The sequence below is a fragment of the Montipora foliosa genome, chromosome 5, assembly GCF_036669935.1.
Source record: "Montipora foliosa isolate CH-2021 chromosome 5, ASM3666993v2, whole genome shotgun sequence".
Classification (NCBI taxonomy): Eukaryota; Metazoa; Cnidaria; class Anthozoa; order Scleractinia; family Acroporidae; genus Montipora; species Montipora foliosa.
This window is the reverse complement of record NC_090873.1, coordinates 31,479,419-31,494,418: the sequence shown is the minus strand read 5'-3', so window position 1 is coordinate 31,494,418 and position 15,000 is coordinate 31,479,419. Positions and strand designations below refer to the sequence as shown.

The following is a 15,000-nucleotide window of genomic DNA, read 5'->3' as shown; positions in this document are numbered from 1 at the left end:
GAATCGACTTAGAAAGTTTTTGTTGATTAGTGCAGGAGTGAAGGAGGCTGACGGAAATTTCTATCTTGTATTCAGACAATTTTCCTTCATTTATCATCAACATGGAACTTCCCAAGCACTCGGTTAAATCACCTGATAGCATCTAACTGCTGCAGCTTTCGGTCCAGTCTCTCTTCCTCCAATAGTCTACCGCTGGACAGTTCAATTTGGACAGCTGACATCACATCAAGGTACTTCCTCTTTAGATTCAGTCCCACGTTCTTTACGTCGTGATGCAACAAACACAGCTCGAGTTGGAGGTTTTGTCGGCTGAATTCTACGTTGATGTCCCGAAGTTCTCTCTCTGTAACTCCTTGGGACATAAAACGTTTTCTCAGATGCTCCAATTCCTTCTGCACAGAAAGACCTACGAAAACGGCAGCGTAAATCTAATTATTAGTGTATGGTGAGGTCATAATATCCATGGCCAGAAGTGTATCACCCCGATCAGCTTCTGCCGAGCCTGAATATGTGTTTATCATGAAATTCTAAGTTTGTCATGAATTTTAAGTTTATCATGAAATTCTACTAGTTTGCCACACTTCAAGTTTTCCATATAAGGGAAAGTGTAAGATCTTAGCGTGTTTTCTTTATTGTTGTTCTGTTTGTGTCAAATTAGTTTGTTTCTCCGCCTCATTAGCTTTTTCGTAGCCTGCTCGTTAGCGTGTCTTGTTTCCCTTTTTTGTTTAAAGTTTTCGCACGTTCGTTTCTTTTGCTTGCCATTTACACCTTCAGTTTTCTCGTTTTGCATAATTTAGTTTCTTCGTATATAAACCTATGTTTTTTGCCATTTTGGTTCTTCTTTTCTCGGTAATCGAAGTCGCGCTACGCGCAGTTAGCTCTTAGGCAGTCCGAGTTCGCTTCAAGCAGTTTAAGTTATCCTTGGTATAAGTTTATGGTCGTAACAATGTAAGTATCATCGTTTTCGATTAGTTCATTATATCGTCCTTTATCGTTTTCCTGTTGCTTTACGTAACTAATTGTATTTGCTGTAACGTTTTATTTTTCAGTTTCAATCCTCGTTGTTTGTACTACCTCTGTAAATAAATATATTAGTTTGTCATGGATTACGTGGTGTTGGAAAGATGTGACTAGATAGTTTTGGTGCTTTTGGCAGTTACAGGAAAGGTAGGCGCGATTAACCAAAAATTTGGGCGATCAGAGCACTTTAAAGGACGTGTTGCGCACGCGTCACTCTTAAGTGATTTTATAACAATTGAAGTGGTCCAAAGCACGTGAACAGCAGGTATTACGCATGCGTCTCTCTACTAGGGTATAAATACTCTCAATTACGGCTTATCACAGTGCAGATTTACCATTGATGATGGGAGAAAGTAATGATATTGCTTTGGTGGATTTTACTCAAGTACGTACGTACCTTCCACGCGAGTATAGGCGCTCGGTTTTCCGCGTTGCCGATTCAACTTCTGGTTCATAACGCAAAACCTCTCCATCAACGTGACCTGGTTTTCAGTCACTGCCGCCACTGTACCTTTGGTCATTCGCTCTACACTGCGCTCAAGCCTCCTCCACTCTGTCATTTCATTCTCTCCATGAAAAATGCTCTCCAGGTCTGCCAGTCGAATTTGCAATCTTCTCCTTGTTTCATCCATCTCACCCGGATGGCCATGCGCGCGCACCTTCACTTTCTCTATGTCTTGTAGCCGTTGTTTGATGACATTGCCGTATCGTAGACTCGTTCGGATCGGAGTGGAGCAGCGAGGACAGGACTTAAGTTGAATCACCTGATTCTCATCGTCCGGCATGTCCATGTATCTGTCGAAGAAAACCACTACATCATTGTAAAACCTTCTACTGACAATCGAAACTGCTCTGCTAATTGGTTTCCACTCAGGAGGATTTTCTCGGAGCGACTGGAACCCAATCGAGTACCATCAGCTACGACTCAAAATTCTGCAAAAATTAATCACTGAACATTTCTCTTAACATTATCAAGAAGTGCCGAAAACAACAATTGAAATAATTATAATATTCTGGATTGACTAATGGAAGTAATGTTACTACGGCTACAGGACAACGGAGACGAGGAAAGATCAAGTTTGCTGTTATAATAAAATATTTACCTGTCCAGTCCTGCTACTGCAAAAATGTGTTTGCAGTCTGTAAGTTGAACGAATAGCGTATCATTCTCATCTTCCCCGCCGAAGAAGATCTCTGTGATTGGGCAACCATCATTCTTGTCGCAAAGAGCGCAGATGCACAGTTCTCCACACAAACCGCGACAAATATGGCGGCGTCTTCCACAAACCATATTTCTATTGCACGGTTCGTTACATCTTGGCCTGTCGCATAACTCTCCACACAACCTCGAACACTTGTAATGACGACATTCCCACATGCACATCTCCCGACACGGCACGCAAGGCTCGCCACACGTTTTTTTGCAATCGCTGTGGTGGCATCGGTTTTCGCATTTCCTGGAACAGGGTGAACAAGCCTTAATGCAAGAGTCTGTACATTCATGAGAACAAACCAACAGGCGACCACACTTGGACCTGCATCGTTTGTGAATCCGTCCCATTCGACATTCGCCGCATGTTCCGGAACACTGGTGAGCACACTCTAAATCAGCCGAGCACCGGACTGGGCAATCCTCTGGGGGGGTACAGCAGGCGACTCTCACATCGTGACGACATGGCCAGTCAGTTTTTTTCACAAGCGTTTGGCAATTTTGCGTGCACGGTTCTCCACAGCGCTTTTGACACCGATGGCCACACTTTCGAAGCACATTTTCACACTGTGTCTTACACTGAACTCTGTTTAAGTCGCTGCCGCATCTCACTGTGTTGGTGTGTCCACATAATGGTAGCGCTTTCTGCACCATAACCTGGCAATTCGTTTCGCACTCTTGGAAACAAAGCTTGAGACATGGGTGAGAACAGCCTTTGATGTTTCTGCGGCAAGGCTCCACACATTTGTTCTTCTTGTGCTCAACGTCATAAGGATGGCACCGCTGTTTACAGGAGTGGCCACACTCTAGGCGCACTTTACATAGACGCTCACATCCCCCGTTAGGGACTTTGGCCTTGAAATCTTTGGCTAATTTTACCGACACTTCTGCACCATGAATCTGGCAGACAAGTCGCAAATTCATTCCGATGGTCTCACTAGCTTTTAAATCTGCCACAATCTTACCCCAGATGTCACTGTGTCTTGAGAGAAGTGCAAAGTTTCCAATGCAGTAGAAACCCTTCTTTGCCCGAGAGAGTGCCACACATGCGCGGTTTACAACCTCGATGAAGCCAACTTTCTCGGCTTTGTTGCTGCGCACGAGCGAAAGAAGAATGATGTCGTTTTCTTCACCTTGAAAGTTGTCAACTGTCGTCAATCGGACACTTCTCATTAGTTGATCCTCTTCTTCTTGAAGGCAGTCTCTAATGGCGAACATCTGACCCATGTAGGTTGTCAGAAGTGTTATTTGATGTGCTCCATAGCCTTGCTGTAATAGATAACGACACAGCGCCACTAGATACCTAGCCTCGTGCTCATTGACGTGACTGTGCGTCTGATCACAGGACATCTCTAAATAGTTGTGGTCGATGAAGAACATGTTCTTCTTCATTCCTTTGATGTTTTCGTATTTCTCCACTGACTCATGGTTTTCCAGATCGTCGTAGATGTGCTTCATCAAGGCAGCGATCTCGGGTCTCATGCGATGTTGAACGGACAGCCTCTCACACTGAATTCCAGCTTTCACCATTCTCTCGAATAACGACACGTCCAGTTTGTACTTCTTGGCTAACTCATAGACCGCAGGGGTGGGTCTGAGTTGCTGGTGATCTCCAATCAGAATCAAGTGTTCGCATCCCTGTGTCAATGACGTAATAATATGACCCTCCAGTACTTCAGCGGCTTCTTCAACCAGGACGATTTTGGGGCGAATCCGCTGGAGAATCCGGCGGTGCTTCCCAGCGCCTGTAGTTGTCATGCCAATGACACGTGCTTTCTGAAGAACAAACAAGTTCTCCTCTTGAGTTAACTCACTAGTGCGAGCCGACAACCTTTCGTACTCAGGTTGGTTCGTCTGTACCTGCTGCAAATAGTGTTTTTCGGCTCTTTCCACCCACAGTCTGTAAATATTCCAGCGCTGCTCTTGCGATAGACGCTGAGAAAGGAATGCACTCTTTTCTTCGTCTTCAGACATGATTTCCGTACCTTGAAGATTTTTGCGTAGCTGGGTGGGCCTTCTGGTGTCTTCGGTTTCACAAATGACCACTTCTGAGGGCTTGATGGAACTGCTGGTTTCGTCTTCTTCAACATCGTCCTCGTTTGTGAAGGTCCGAAAAGATACCTGCATCCGGAAATCGTCCTCGTGGGGACCATAATCATTTCGGTTTCTGAAATCTTTAGCAGCCACACGTTTTTCTACTCCAAGCCATTCGCAGAACAGATCAGAAGCGCTTCTTGTTTCATGTCTCTCAGATTCTCTCTCAAACCATTTAGCGTGACGCTCGGACATAAACTGCTTCAGTACGTGGTAAGACATGATTCCTCTTCTCGAATACTTCAGCACAGTTATGGACAGCTCCAGTTGTCCATTTTCTCTAATCTCTCTCATTTTCTTTCGAGCCTTTGTTCTCGCTCTGGCTATCCTCCTAGGGGTTTCTCTACTTTCACGAGCCTCTTCTCGAAGAAATCTAAGCATATAAGGCTCCAGCTTCTTACTCGTAGACCGTCCACCGACGCGAACAATCCCTGTCCACAAAATGGATTTTGTTAACTTTTTAAGAAATTGAAACGGTCAGTTCAAGATTAAACTGCACGATACTCTTTTATCCATCAAAGGTAGCTACTTTTTGAAATGAACTCGACTATATCAGCGAAATTTTAAAGCCACGTGACAATGCTGAGGAATAACCCAATCGGACAACAATTCCATTCGTGGGGGGTGGGGGTGGGGCAGCAATGCCCCTGTCCGCTTAATTCTACAGAAACTGGAGTTACCCGCCTAGGGAGATGTGCATGTTTGGACTATTCGATACTTTCCTATCTTCTGTCTTAACTACCTCTTTCGAACAAATTTTCAGCTTCTCCATGTAGTATTACATTATGATCTTATTTAGCGGGTGACATTAGTCAAACTCTTGCCAGACAGCGTTTCCACCGTCTACAACTGTGCTGTGGGTGGAGGGTGCGTATTGAAACTTCAAGAACACTCTCGTGAAACCAACACTAGTTTCACGATTTCAAGAATTGCACTGAAACGTATTTCGATTACAGGAAATCCAACAATGACGGTGTGATTTGAAGAGCACAATAACAAAAACCCTTCAAGACTCAGGATGAATTACAACGGTGAGGGTGGCAATGGTCTACACTCATACTCTCCTTAAGGTTACTCCAAACCTTTGCAGGGCTACGCGTACGTTTGTCAAGTTTTCTTTTTTTCCAACAAGTCAATAGTGTCTCCTTGTAAACACGCTTCGGCAATTGTTCCTCAGTTTCTTTTTGTTTTGTTGCATCAACGATCACATTTCATATCCAATTAATTGGCCGGAATTACAATTGGTCGTCTTGGCTTTTACGGCTTACGCCGCCTTTGGAAAGCAATCAGCAAAACAGAATATAATTTTATCGAATTTTTCACTTCATAACCTTTCTTTTGGTATAGTTTATGACGCTTCCTTCAGACCAGCGCGCGTACCGTTTTTTTTTCTTTTTTCTGTAGGACAGTCGTGAAGGTTTGGAATAACCTTAAACGTTTCTAAAATCTTGTCCAAGAAACAATTCCTTCTACTAAAAAAGTTTATTTTCATTTCTAGCAAGCACAAATTCTCACCTGTCATTGGTAACAGCCCTTCCAGGAACTGATCCAAGGCGTGGTTCGTATACGACACCATCAAGATTGGTGACCGTTCCTCTTCGTCCTCCCAGAGCGAGGCTGTGTCCAAAAGAACACGCGCAATCTTTAAACCCACATAGGTCTTCCCAGTCCCTGGCGGACCTTGAATGATGGCAAACCTGTTGGTCAGCGCTAACTGGAACGCTCGCAACTGTGAGTCGTTGAAACCCAGGCTGTCTCGGTAGTGTCGCAAGTAGTAGGCATTTCGAAGAATTCGGCTATCGGTGGATAGGCTCCCCTCTCCGTAAGAATCCATATTTTCGTCCTCTGATGGCAACATCAAAGCATCATTGCTGCCATTCACACTATCACTTGTTATACCACTCATGTCGTAAACGCCTTGTGTTTTGTGCTCATGAGCTGGAGGATTAACATCCTGTTTGCACTCTACAATGTGCTCTTGGAAAGGCAGGCTATCAGGTTTGATTTCTTTTAACGCTTCCAGAACGTATCTGTAAGCTTCAAAAAAGGCTGGAGACTCCACCATGTCAAATTTCGTCTTTGCCTCGATAAAACGATTCAATTTATCGAGCTCTACGCCTTCAAATCGAACATCAAGCTCACCGGAGCGAAGTTCTTTGGGATCTCGACTCTCGACTGTCGCAAACAGCGGAGTGTAGAAGTCGTCAGCTGAAAGGCAAAGAAGGGACCCAAACTTCAAACGCTTGCACTTCTCCCATGGGATGTTTACCACACTGTAGTGAAACGCATCGAACCGTATTCTGTAAACCATTCCCTTTGCACTACATACGGGATACAGCACTGTGACGTCACGGTAGAAGTACACGTCTTTTTTTCCCTTGCTGTCGTGGGTACCACTCCTTCCCAGGCCACCGTAGTCCTTTCGAAGCTGATGGATTCCCTCGCGTAGAGGCAAAATGAAGTCTGCTCTGACAAGCCGAAACTGTACGTCTAAGTAATGTTCCAGGTCCCTGTAACGACGTCCTAGAACATTGACCCGAAGGAAGGGCTGGTACGTTACACTAAGGTCTGCAGCTTGTGGAAAAACGCTCAGTTCTCGAAAATTGCGAGGGGGCTCAACTTCTGTTTCTTCTACCTTCCTGCACACAGAATCGAATTCTTCATCTGTAACTTTTTTATGCAATTCTTTGACTTGGCAAACTCTTTTTTCCAATGTAGCTGTGTTCTGTAAAAGCCTTCTAGCTTTAAGTTGCGCGAAGGTATGTTCGAGTTGAAATACAGGAATGGAGTGCACAATTTCGCGTCCAAATCTTTGCATGAATCCAAGAAAGACTTCCGCCAAACGCAAGATCGTATCAGAGGGTTGAAACTCTTCTCGGCTTGATCCTGCATACGATAGCATTCGACTGATGAAACTCGACACGTGCACAGTCAGAAGCTTCGTTTCAATGACCAGACGTAGAATGTCTTCGGCGTGATGTCTTACCCCGTTTGATGAACAACAAAGATGAATAGCTCGAATAATCAGCTGCATCAGATCACGTCCTATCTCACTTGATTTTAGCAGTGCTTCGAATCTTTCACTCTTGATAGCGAGTTCCAAGATCCCATCTTCAGGAGACTCTGAATGACAAATTTCCTCCAAGGCCTTGTACCCAAGAGGGGATGGGTCTTCTTCTTGAGTCTCCCCCGCCCAACCTGCCCCTACTCTCACATCTGTTGTCCGTCTTCGTTTTGGCGAGTGTCCCCGTGAATCACGTGGCAAATCTGCTCCCTCACTTCTTCGTCTTCTTTCTTCAGGCTCTGTTCTTCTCTTGGAATCAATAACTTCTCTGTAAGATCTCTTACGCGTTGAACGCATTTTTATCTTCAACTTTTAATCATGTGGTCCACGTTATCGAGAAGCACAACCTTTTTGACTGGAGAAAGCAATTTTTATCATCGAGAAAGAACCTGCTGAAGGAAAAAATTATGAGTTGAACTTATGAACATTTGACTTTCCTGAAAAGAGAAAAGAGCAAGGAAAGACGTGATGAACTTATAACGCAGGAACTAAACAGCTTTGACGACTAACAGCGTACAGAGAAAGGCGTCTATTACAGGTGGAAGGCTTCTGAATTTTGTGTTAGAAGAGAGGGATGGCAAATTAACATTTTTGAAGTTTTTTAATTTCGAAGATGAAATTATGTGACCTTTGGTTATTTTAACGCACGGTCTTAATTTATGTTATTTTAAATACAAAGCATTTGTCTGTTTTCACAATGGACTATGTTCTATATATTTAAATTGAGCTTAGGAGCGCGGCCACAAACTAAGTAAATTAAATGAGCATGTTTATTCACTTCTCTTGTTTTGGCCTCTAGACTAACAAGTTCGATCACCAAACAACTATTCGAGCGGGAAAGTAATTATTAAATAACAAACTTTATCTACCTTTCTTTGAAAACAAAGGGAGACATTTAGAAAGAGCTCTACCTTCCCTTCAACAGCTTGAACAGTATTAAAACTACCGTTGTCACGCCTCAAACAGCAGCTAATGAGATTCGTAAAGAATTGAAAGCAACGGCATGCAGACTATGAGAACGACCTTGTAAATACTTCGAAGAAAGTCCATCTCCTGACGGCAATGACAATGTCATCCCAATACCAAATACACATTCGTTCTGTTCTGCAATGCATGGACACCGTTCACTACGCAATGCTTATGGAGCAAAACGTTAATTGTGATTCGGTGAGGTTACCTATTACCATCACAGCCCAGACCTCCTCGATACACCAACGAGAATAACATTTGTCACAACATACATCCTTCAGTCCGTGACGATAGAAAGATTCTTATTAATAACTGGGTGACAGTCAAAAACCAGCCGTTGCTTAAAACCATCTAAACAGAACCGCCGAGCATATCGTACAAGAGAGAGAAATTTCTTTAAATAGTCCGGTCTGTTAGGTAGGAAAATTACGAAAATCGTGACAAGACGCGTAAAAACACCAAACTTGGCACAAATGTATGAAGGGGGTAGTTTCTAAAGAAACTGTGGTCCTGCGTCGGTGGGGAAGTAGTATACAAAAATTTGGTTTTATCAACGGAGTTGATAAATGTAAATTGGCCACCTGATTCGCTCTGACGAAGGGCTAACGCTCGAAACGTCAGCTTTTAGAATCTCTGTACGGTGGCCAATTTACATTTATCAACTCCGTTGATAAAACCAAATTTTTGGCACAAATGTAGTTTAGAGTATAACTAATCATTTCAGAAGGCATGCCACAAAAAAATTACCCCCGGGGGGGGGGGGGGGGGGGAAGGGGGGGATTTTTTTGTAAGTAAGTTTCAGTTGTGTGTCAAAAGCAGCGTGCCATTATGAGCTATGAAATAATTTAATTTGTTGATTACAGTGTGAAATAAGTGTTGGTATAGGTAAAGAACAAGTATGAAAATTTAATAAGCTGTGCTCAAATGTAAAAATATAATGCCTTGTTGTAGAAGAAAAAAGCGAAAAAAGACGACATATATGCGAAGTCATTATAAAGCTCAATTCCACATGAATTTCACTTCCTTCATGATATTAATGTTTTGGAGAGAAGATATTTACTAAGTTCCTTTTATTTAAATTTGCTGTAACTTAATGAAATAAATGTACGGCTCTTCTTTAAACAATAAATGGTAATAAAAAGTCAGCGGTGTTCCATACAACATGCGCTTTACCTCCCGGTGACCGGAGTGACAGTGGAGTTGTTGAGAGGTACGTTTTCATTTTTTACACACGGAATTCCACCATCTGAACTGTAAGTATCAACTCATGTTTTATTCTCCATCCTTCTATGAGGTAAAATTCATTTCGTTATGATGTGAAACAAAGTCAAGTTGTTTTTTTTTAAAAAACGAAGAGTTCAGTGATTTTTATTTTTATTCGTATATGTGAGCTGGAGTTCAATAAAAGTTGCTCTGAATAAGCGTTATAACTTGAGATGAATGAAAAACTGTGAGAAATCACCAGATGTTATAAAAAAAATGGTTCAAGAAGGAAATGCTTAAGTAGGTTTATGATTTGATTTATACGAAAAATTACGGAGTGACAAAATTTTATTCAGAGTTAAAAACGCTCCAAAAACAAAACCATAGATTAAGAATATTTTAAATGATTATTTCTTTTGTATTTCCTGTCATGTTAACTTTAATGAAAACTGTTCTTAACTTTAAGGCAATGAATTGGGAATTTGGTTCAATCTGCCAAGCCAAAGAAAAACCCGAACCTCTAAAGTGTCCACTGGATAGTCTTCAAGATGGTGCTGGCATAGAGGCATATCAATCTTTTCTAAATAATGTTGTCGAATTTAGAAAAATGGGTTCTCTACCTGTGGAATTAAAATTAAAAGAAGACATATCAGTTGAGGAACTTTGCACTTACAGGGCAGTCTGGCATAAATCATGTCACCTGAAGTTTGCTAATTCGAAGCTTGAGAGAGCTCAACAGAAAATCAAAAGAAAGAGTACAGTAACCGCAGATTCTTCTTCGCAGGCCAAAAAAGCGAAAACGCAGGTCTCAGACCATAATGTACGTATCTTCTGTGATGAACAGGGAAACGACCTTTACCGGGTTCTGACCCTTGAAGTAGACAGAGATGTTAACGAAATGGCCGTTTAAATGCAAGATTCTCAATTGATAGCCAAATTAGCAGCAGGGGATATGGTTGCAATTAAAGCCAAATATCACTCGCGCTGTATGCTTGCATATAAACGTAAGTACAGGGCAGATGTTAAAAGCTGCAGTGAAACTGAAACCACCACCAATGATGATAGTGCGGCAGATAATAATTAATAATAATTTCGTTTATGGAAAGTTCAGCTGAAGGTGGAACTCTTTTGTTTAAGCGGTCGAGTCTTCACGACCTCTATGTTTCACGTCATCGTAACCTTCACGTTGATAAGTTAGTCAACAAGACCCACTTGAAGAATCGAATCATAGAGCATTACCATGGCGCGATCCAGGAACAAACTGATGGCAAAAAGACGGTTCTGGTATTTGACCAAGGCATAGAGACGCTTTTGAAAGATGCCCTGAAAAAGCGTAACTGTGAAGAAGAAGCCTTCAATTTTGTAAATGTTGCCAAATATATCCGTTAAACGATGTCTTCCAAATGCCTGGGTTTTCTTTGACTGGGGAATTTACCTCAGATTGCCAGCTCAAACCAGTACCACCAAGCTTAATATGCTTGGTCTCTTACATACATGTTTATTCAAAACTCATAATAACTATACATGAATTTGAAAGGGAGAGTCTAGAGGTTAACCCTATGAATAAAACTCTCCTAAAAACAACAGACAAACAATGAAAATTACAACTTTAAAAAGGATTTTAGTTTACATTTAAAAAGTTCAAGGGAACCGGCTTCAACAACATTACTAGGTAAATTGTTCCAGTAACTAATTACATTGTTAAAAAAAGAATATTTAAAACAGTTAATTCTAGATAATTTACAATAAAGCTTATACGAGTGATTTGCCCTAGTGGATTTGACTTTAGCGAATTGAGAGCATTCCTCAAAATCCAAGTGTGATAAGCCAAACACGATCTTATAACATTCAACAAGAGAGGAATACGTTCTACGACTGGACAAAGATGGCCAATGTAACGAGTCACAACGCTCTTCATAAGACATATCACCTCTTTTTTGCCTAAGAGCTAATCTTGACGCGCGTCTTTGCACGCTCTCTATTGCATGGATATCTTTGACAAGATATGGGTTCCAGACTGGAGCAGCATACTCTAGAAGTGGTCTGACCAATGTTTTGTAAAGCAACGAAAAAGTTGTTGTATTAGCTGTTCCAACAGACCGTCTTATTAGCCCTAGGACTTGGTTCGCCTTATTCGCCATAGTACTAATATGTTCACTCCAAGTAAGATCTTTTGATATAATAATAATTCCAAGATCTTTAAAGCTCTTGACATCTTTTAAGGCCGTACCTAGTTTATTTGTCACGAGAATGCGTTATTCGCATTGCTTCACACTTATCCTCATTGAAATGAAGTTGCCATTTTTTCGCCCATTTACCAAGATTATTCAAATCAGTTTGAAGATATTGTTCATGGAGACTAGGGTTGCGAAGCTCTCTGTAAATCTTTGTGTCATCCGCAAATAATTTAATTTTTGAAGAGACACTATCAACGATATCATTTATATATGATAGGAATAAAATTGGACCAAGAATACTTTCCTGTGGGGTACCAGATATCACAGGTGCCCAATCAGAAAAAGTCCCTCTTACAACAACTCGTTGCTTTCTGCACGTGAGGAAATGCCTCAACCAGTTAAGAAGTTTGCTCTCAATACCGAGGCTATATAACTTTATGAGTAGACGCTCATGAGGAACACTATCAAAAGCCTTTGCGAGATCAAGAAATACAACATCTGTTGCTACAGATGAATTCCTAGATCTGGCGAAGTCATGAAAAGTAGAGAGTAATTGGGTCACAGTAGACCTACCCTGCAAAAAACCAAATTGGTTTTTATTTATCACGTTATGGTCTTGCCAAAATGACGTTAACCTATCGCGTACAATTTTTTCGCTGATTTTGCATATCATGGATGTAAGCGAAATTGGACGATAATTCTCCCTCAAGTGCTTAGAACCTTTCTTATGAAGTGGGACAATGTCAGCTGATCTCCAATCTTCGGGCAAATGGCCCAGCAGGAAAGATTTGTTAACCAGAAATGAGATCGAGGGCGCCAGTTCGAACGCACATGATTTTAAAATTACTGGTGAAATTCTGTCTGGACCCGGGGACTTGTTCGTTTTAAGAGACTTAAGATGCTTTAAAATTTCCTCAGTAGTACAGGAAATATAATTAAGTTTCTCACAAACTAAAGGCTCTAAAGAAGGCAAGTTGGTGAAGTCCTCAGAGGTAAAAACAGATGAAAAATAGGAATTAAAACTACTAGCAATACTCTCATCGTCAATCAGTTCTTTGTCACCAACCTTTAAAGATACCAGAGTGTTCGTACCGTTACGTTTGCTTTTAATATAATTCCAGAAAGGCTTGGAATTACCAGAGACTGCAATATCAGAGGCCATATTGTTGATATACGTCCATCGATCTGAGTTACATTCTCTTTTTACGACATTGTTCAGTTTTCTGTACTTCTCCCAAAGGGCTGGATTGCTGCTTTTTCGCGCTTTGTTATACAACAATTTCTTTTTTTCTGCACAACCTAATGAGATCCTTTGTTATCCAAGGTGCATTAAATTTTTTCTTGCCCCGACGCACGGGTATGCATTCATCCATAGCCGTAAATAAAAGATCTTTCCAGCAAGACCAGTTGTATTCAATGTCATCATCGAAAAAAGCACAGTTCCAAGGAATGCAAGCCAATAACATCTTTAGGTGTGCCCAGTCAGTTTTGCCATATGAATAAAAACATTTCCGAGATTTACGCTGGGTGTAGGGTGATCTTAAGATCTCAAAGCTAAGAGAGTTATGGTCGGAGAAGCAATCGCCAACAACAAGACGATCAATGATATCTGGCGAGGATGTGATTAACAAGTCTAGAATATTTTGGTTCCTTGTAGGCTCACTGACCAGCTGTGTTAAGAAATTGTCCTGAATTATATCAATTAAAAGGGCGTGATTGTGAGATTGTTGCATGACCACTCGATCTCCGGCAAGTTAAAATCTCCAACCAGAATTAAATCCGCGGTTGAATCAAGTCCTTGAATAAAGGTCTGAAGGTCTTCCAAAGGCTTAATATCACTTCCCGGGGGTCGATAAAACACGCCGATAGTTATCCGTCGGTTGTAAGATAAGAGCACATCAACAAAAAGCATTTCAGAGTCGCACGGATGAGTCGGACGAAGAGAAACAGTAATGTAATCACGTACCGCAATGAGCACACCACCGCCATGGCGGCCATTAATCTTACGATCTTTTCTAAAAACAGTGTAGTGAGAGGGAAAAATCTCGGAGTCAAGAATCGAATGGTCCAAATGCGTTTCAGTTAGTACAATTAGATCGTAGTTCCGTTGGTACATTGCCAGTTCAAGCAGGTTAACTTTGCTGACAATACTGCGAGCGTTGGCGTAAAATGTTCGCAAACCACGAAGATCAGGGCCATCTTTCCGTGACTCAGAACTGACAATTCCGCTCGGTGGACCAGGATTTGGATGGACGTCGCCACTTCTGAGGAGAAGCGGTAATTGAAAACTCGAAACAGAGTTTGGATAGTAGGCAACTCGCGAAGAAGAAAACCCCTTGCGACTGACAAACGTCTCTATGCTACTCAATGGCCCAAATATTGAAAGCCAGGATTTTGAGGAATCCTAAGCTTGTTTAACCATTGCTCAGCTTATTATCTTCAACATGAAAAAGATCAAGAAACTGGCCACTAAGAGTGATCGTCACAATCAAGATCGGGAACCGTCACTGCCTGTTTACCTTGGAATGAGAGTTCACGCCCAAACAAGACGATAGAAATTTGTCAATCAGCTTTACGAACTCGGCTTAAGTGTGAGTTACCAAAGGGTCGATGATATCATGGACAATTTAGCGACATCTGTTTGTGACCATTTCAAGTCTGTTGGTGTTGTTTGCCCTCTTTCCTTACAAAGTGGCTTGTTCACCGCTGGAGCTATTGACAATCTTGATCATGACCTATTCTCAACAACGGCACAGGGCTCATTTCATGGAACTGGAATAAGTTTGTTCCAGTTCCCAAAGCAAGATTCAGACGTTACCCAACCAGCAGTACAAAGGATTAATCTTTGTTCAGCCAGGTCCGCTTCAAGAGATATCACACTGCCTGACACGTATTCCTCAGTTCCTCCTGTTTCTATAAAGACATCAGAAGTAAAATGTGCATAGAGTCCAAGAACTTGGATTACGCCAGTACAAGAAATTCGTAAAAGACGTCATCGATGAAAGGACTGTATCAATTCACGATACGATTTCAAAGAATACCTTGCCACTGTTCAAGCGCCAGCAGCCAAAGCAAATCTCCAAAGCTTCCTTAAAGTTGACAGCAGTAACAAGTGACCGTTACCTCTTCAGTCGTTTGTATATTGCCAGCCAACAGCGCAACGGAGATCTTGAAGAGTTCTTCAAGCATGAAAATCAGCCGTATCGACTTCTTTGTCAGAGTTTGGCAATCTCCGATTCATGCGTCAACAAACAAACACCGCC

The 15,000-nt window shown here is 41.8% G+C and overlaps 1 protein-coding gene across 2 annotated transcripts in view; it reads right to left on the bottom strand.

Moving 5' to 3' along the window:
* Window positions 1–15,000, bottom strand: part of LOC138003952 (NFX1-type zinc finger-containing protein 1-like) — a 32,458-nt gene that overhangs the window by 2,370 nt on the left and 15,088 nt on the right. The window contains exons 2-5 of one of the 2 annotated variants that reach the window (XM_068850275.1): window positions 5,840–7,777; window positions 2,124–4,755; window positions 1,418–1,815; window positions 133–406 (exon numbers count right to left, since the gene is read on the bottom strand). In XM_068850275.1, the coding sequence (XP_068706376.1) occupies window positions 133–406; window positions 1,418–1,815; window positions 2,124–4,755; window positions 5,840–7,685 (5,150 nt within the window). In that variant the 5' untranslated portion in view covers window positions 7,686–7,777. Of the gene's footprint in view, window positions 1–132; window positions 407–1,417; window positions 1,816–2,123; window positions 4,756–5,839; window positions 7,781–15,000 lie in introns of both variants that reach the window. The other variant, XM_068850274.1, reaches the window with a different exon arrangement.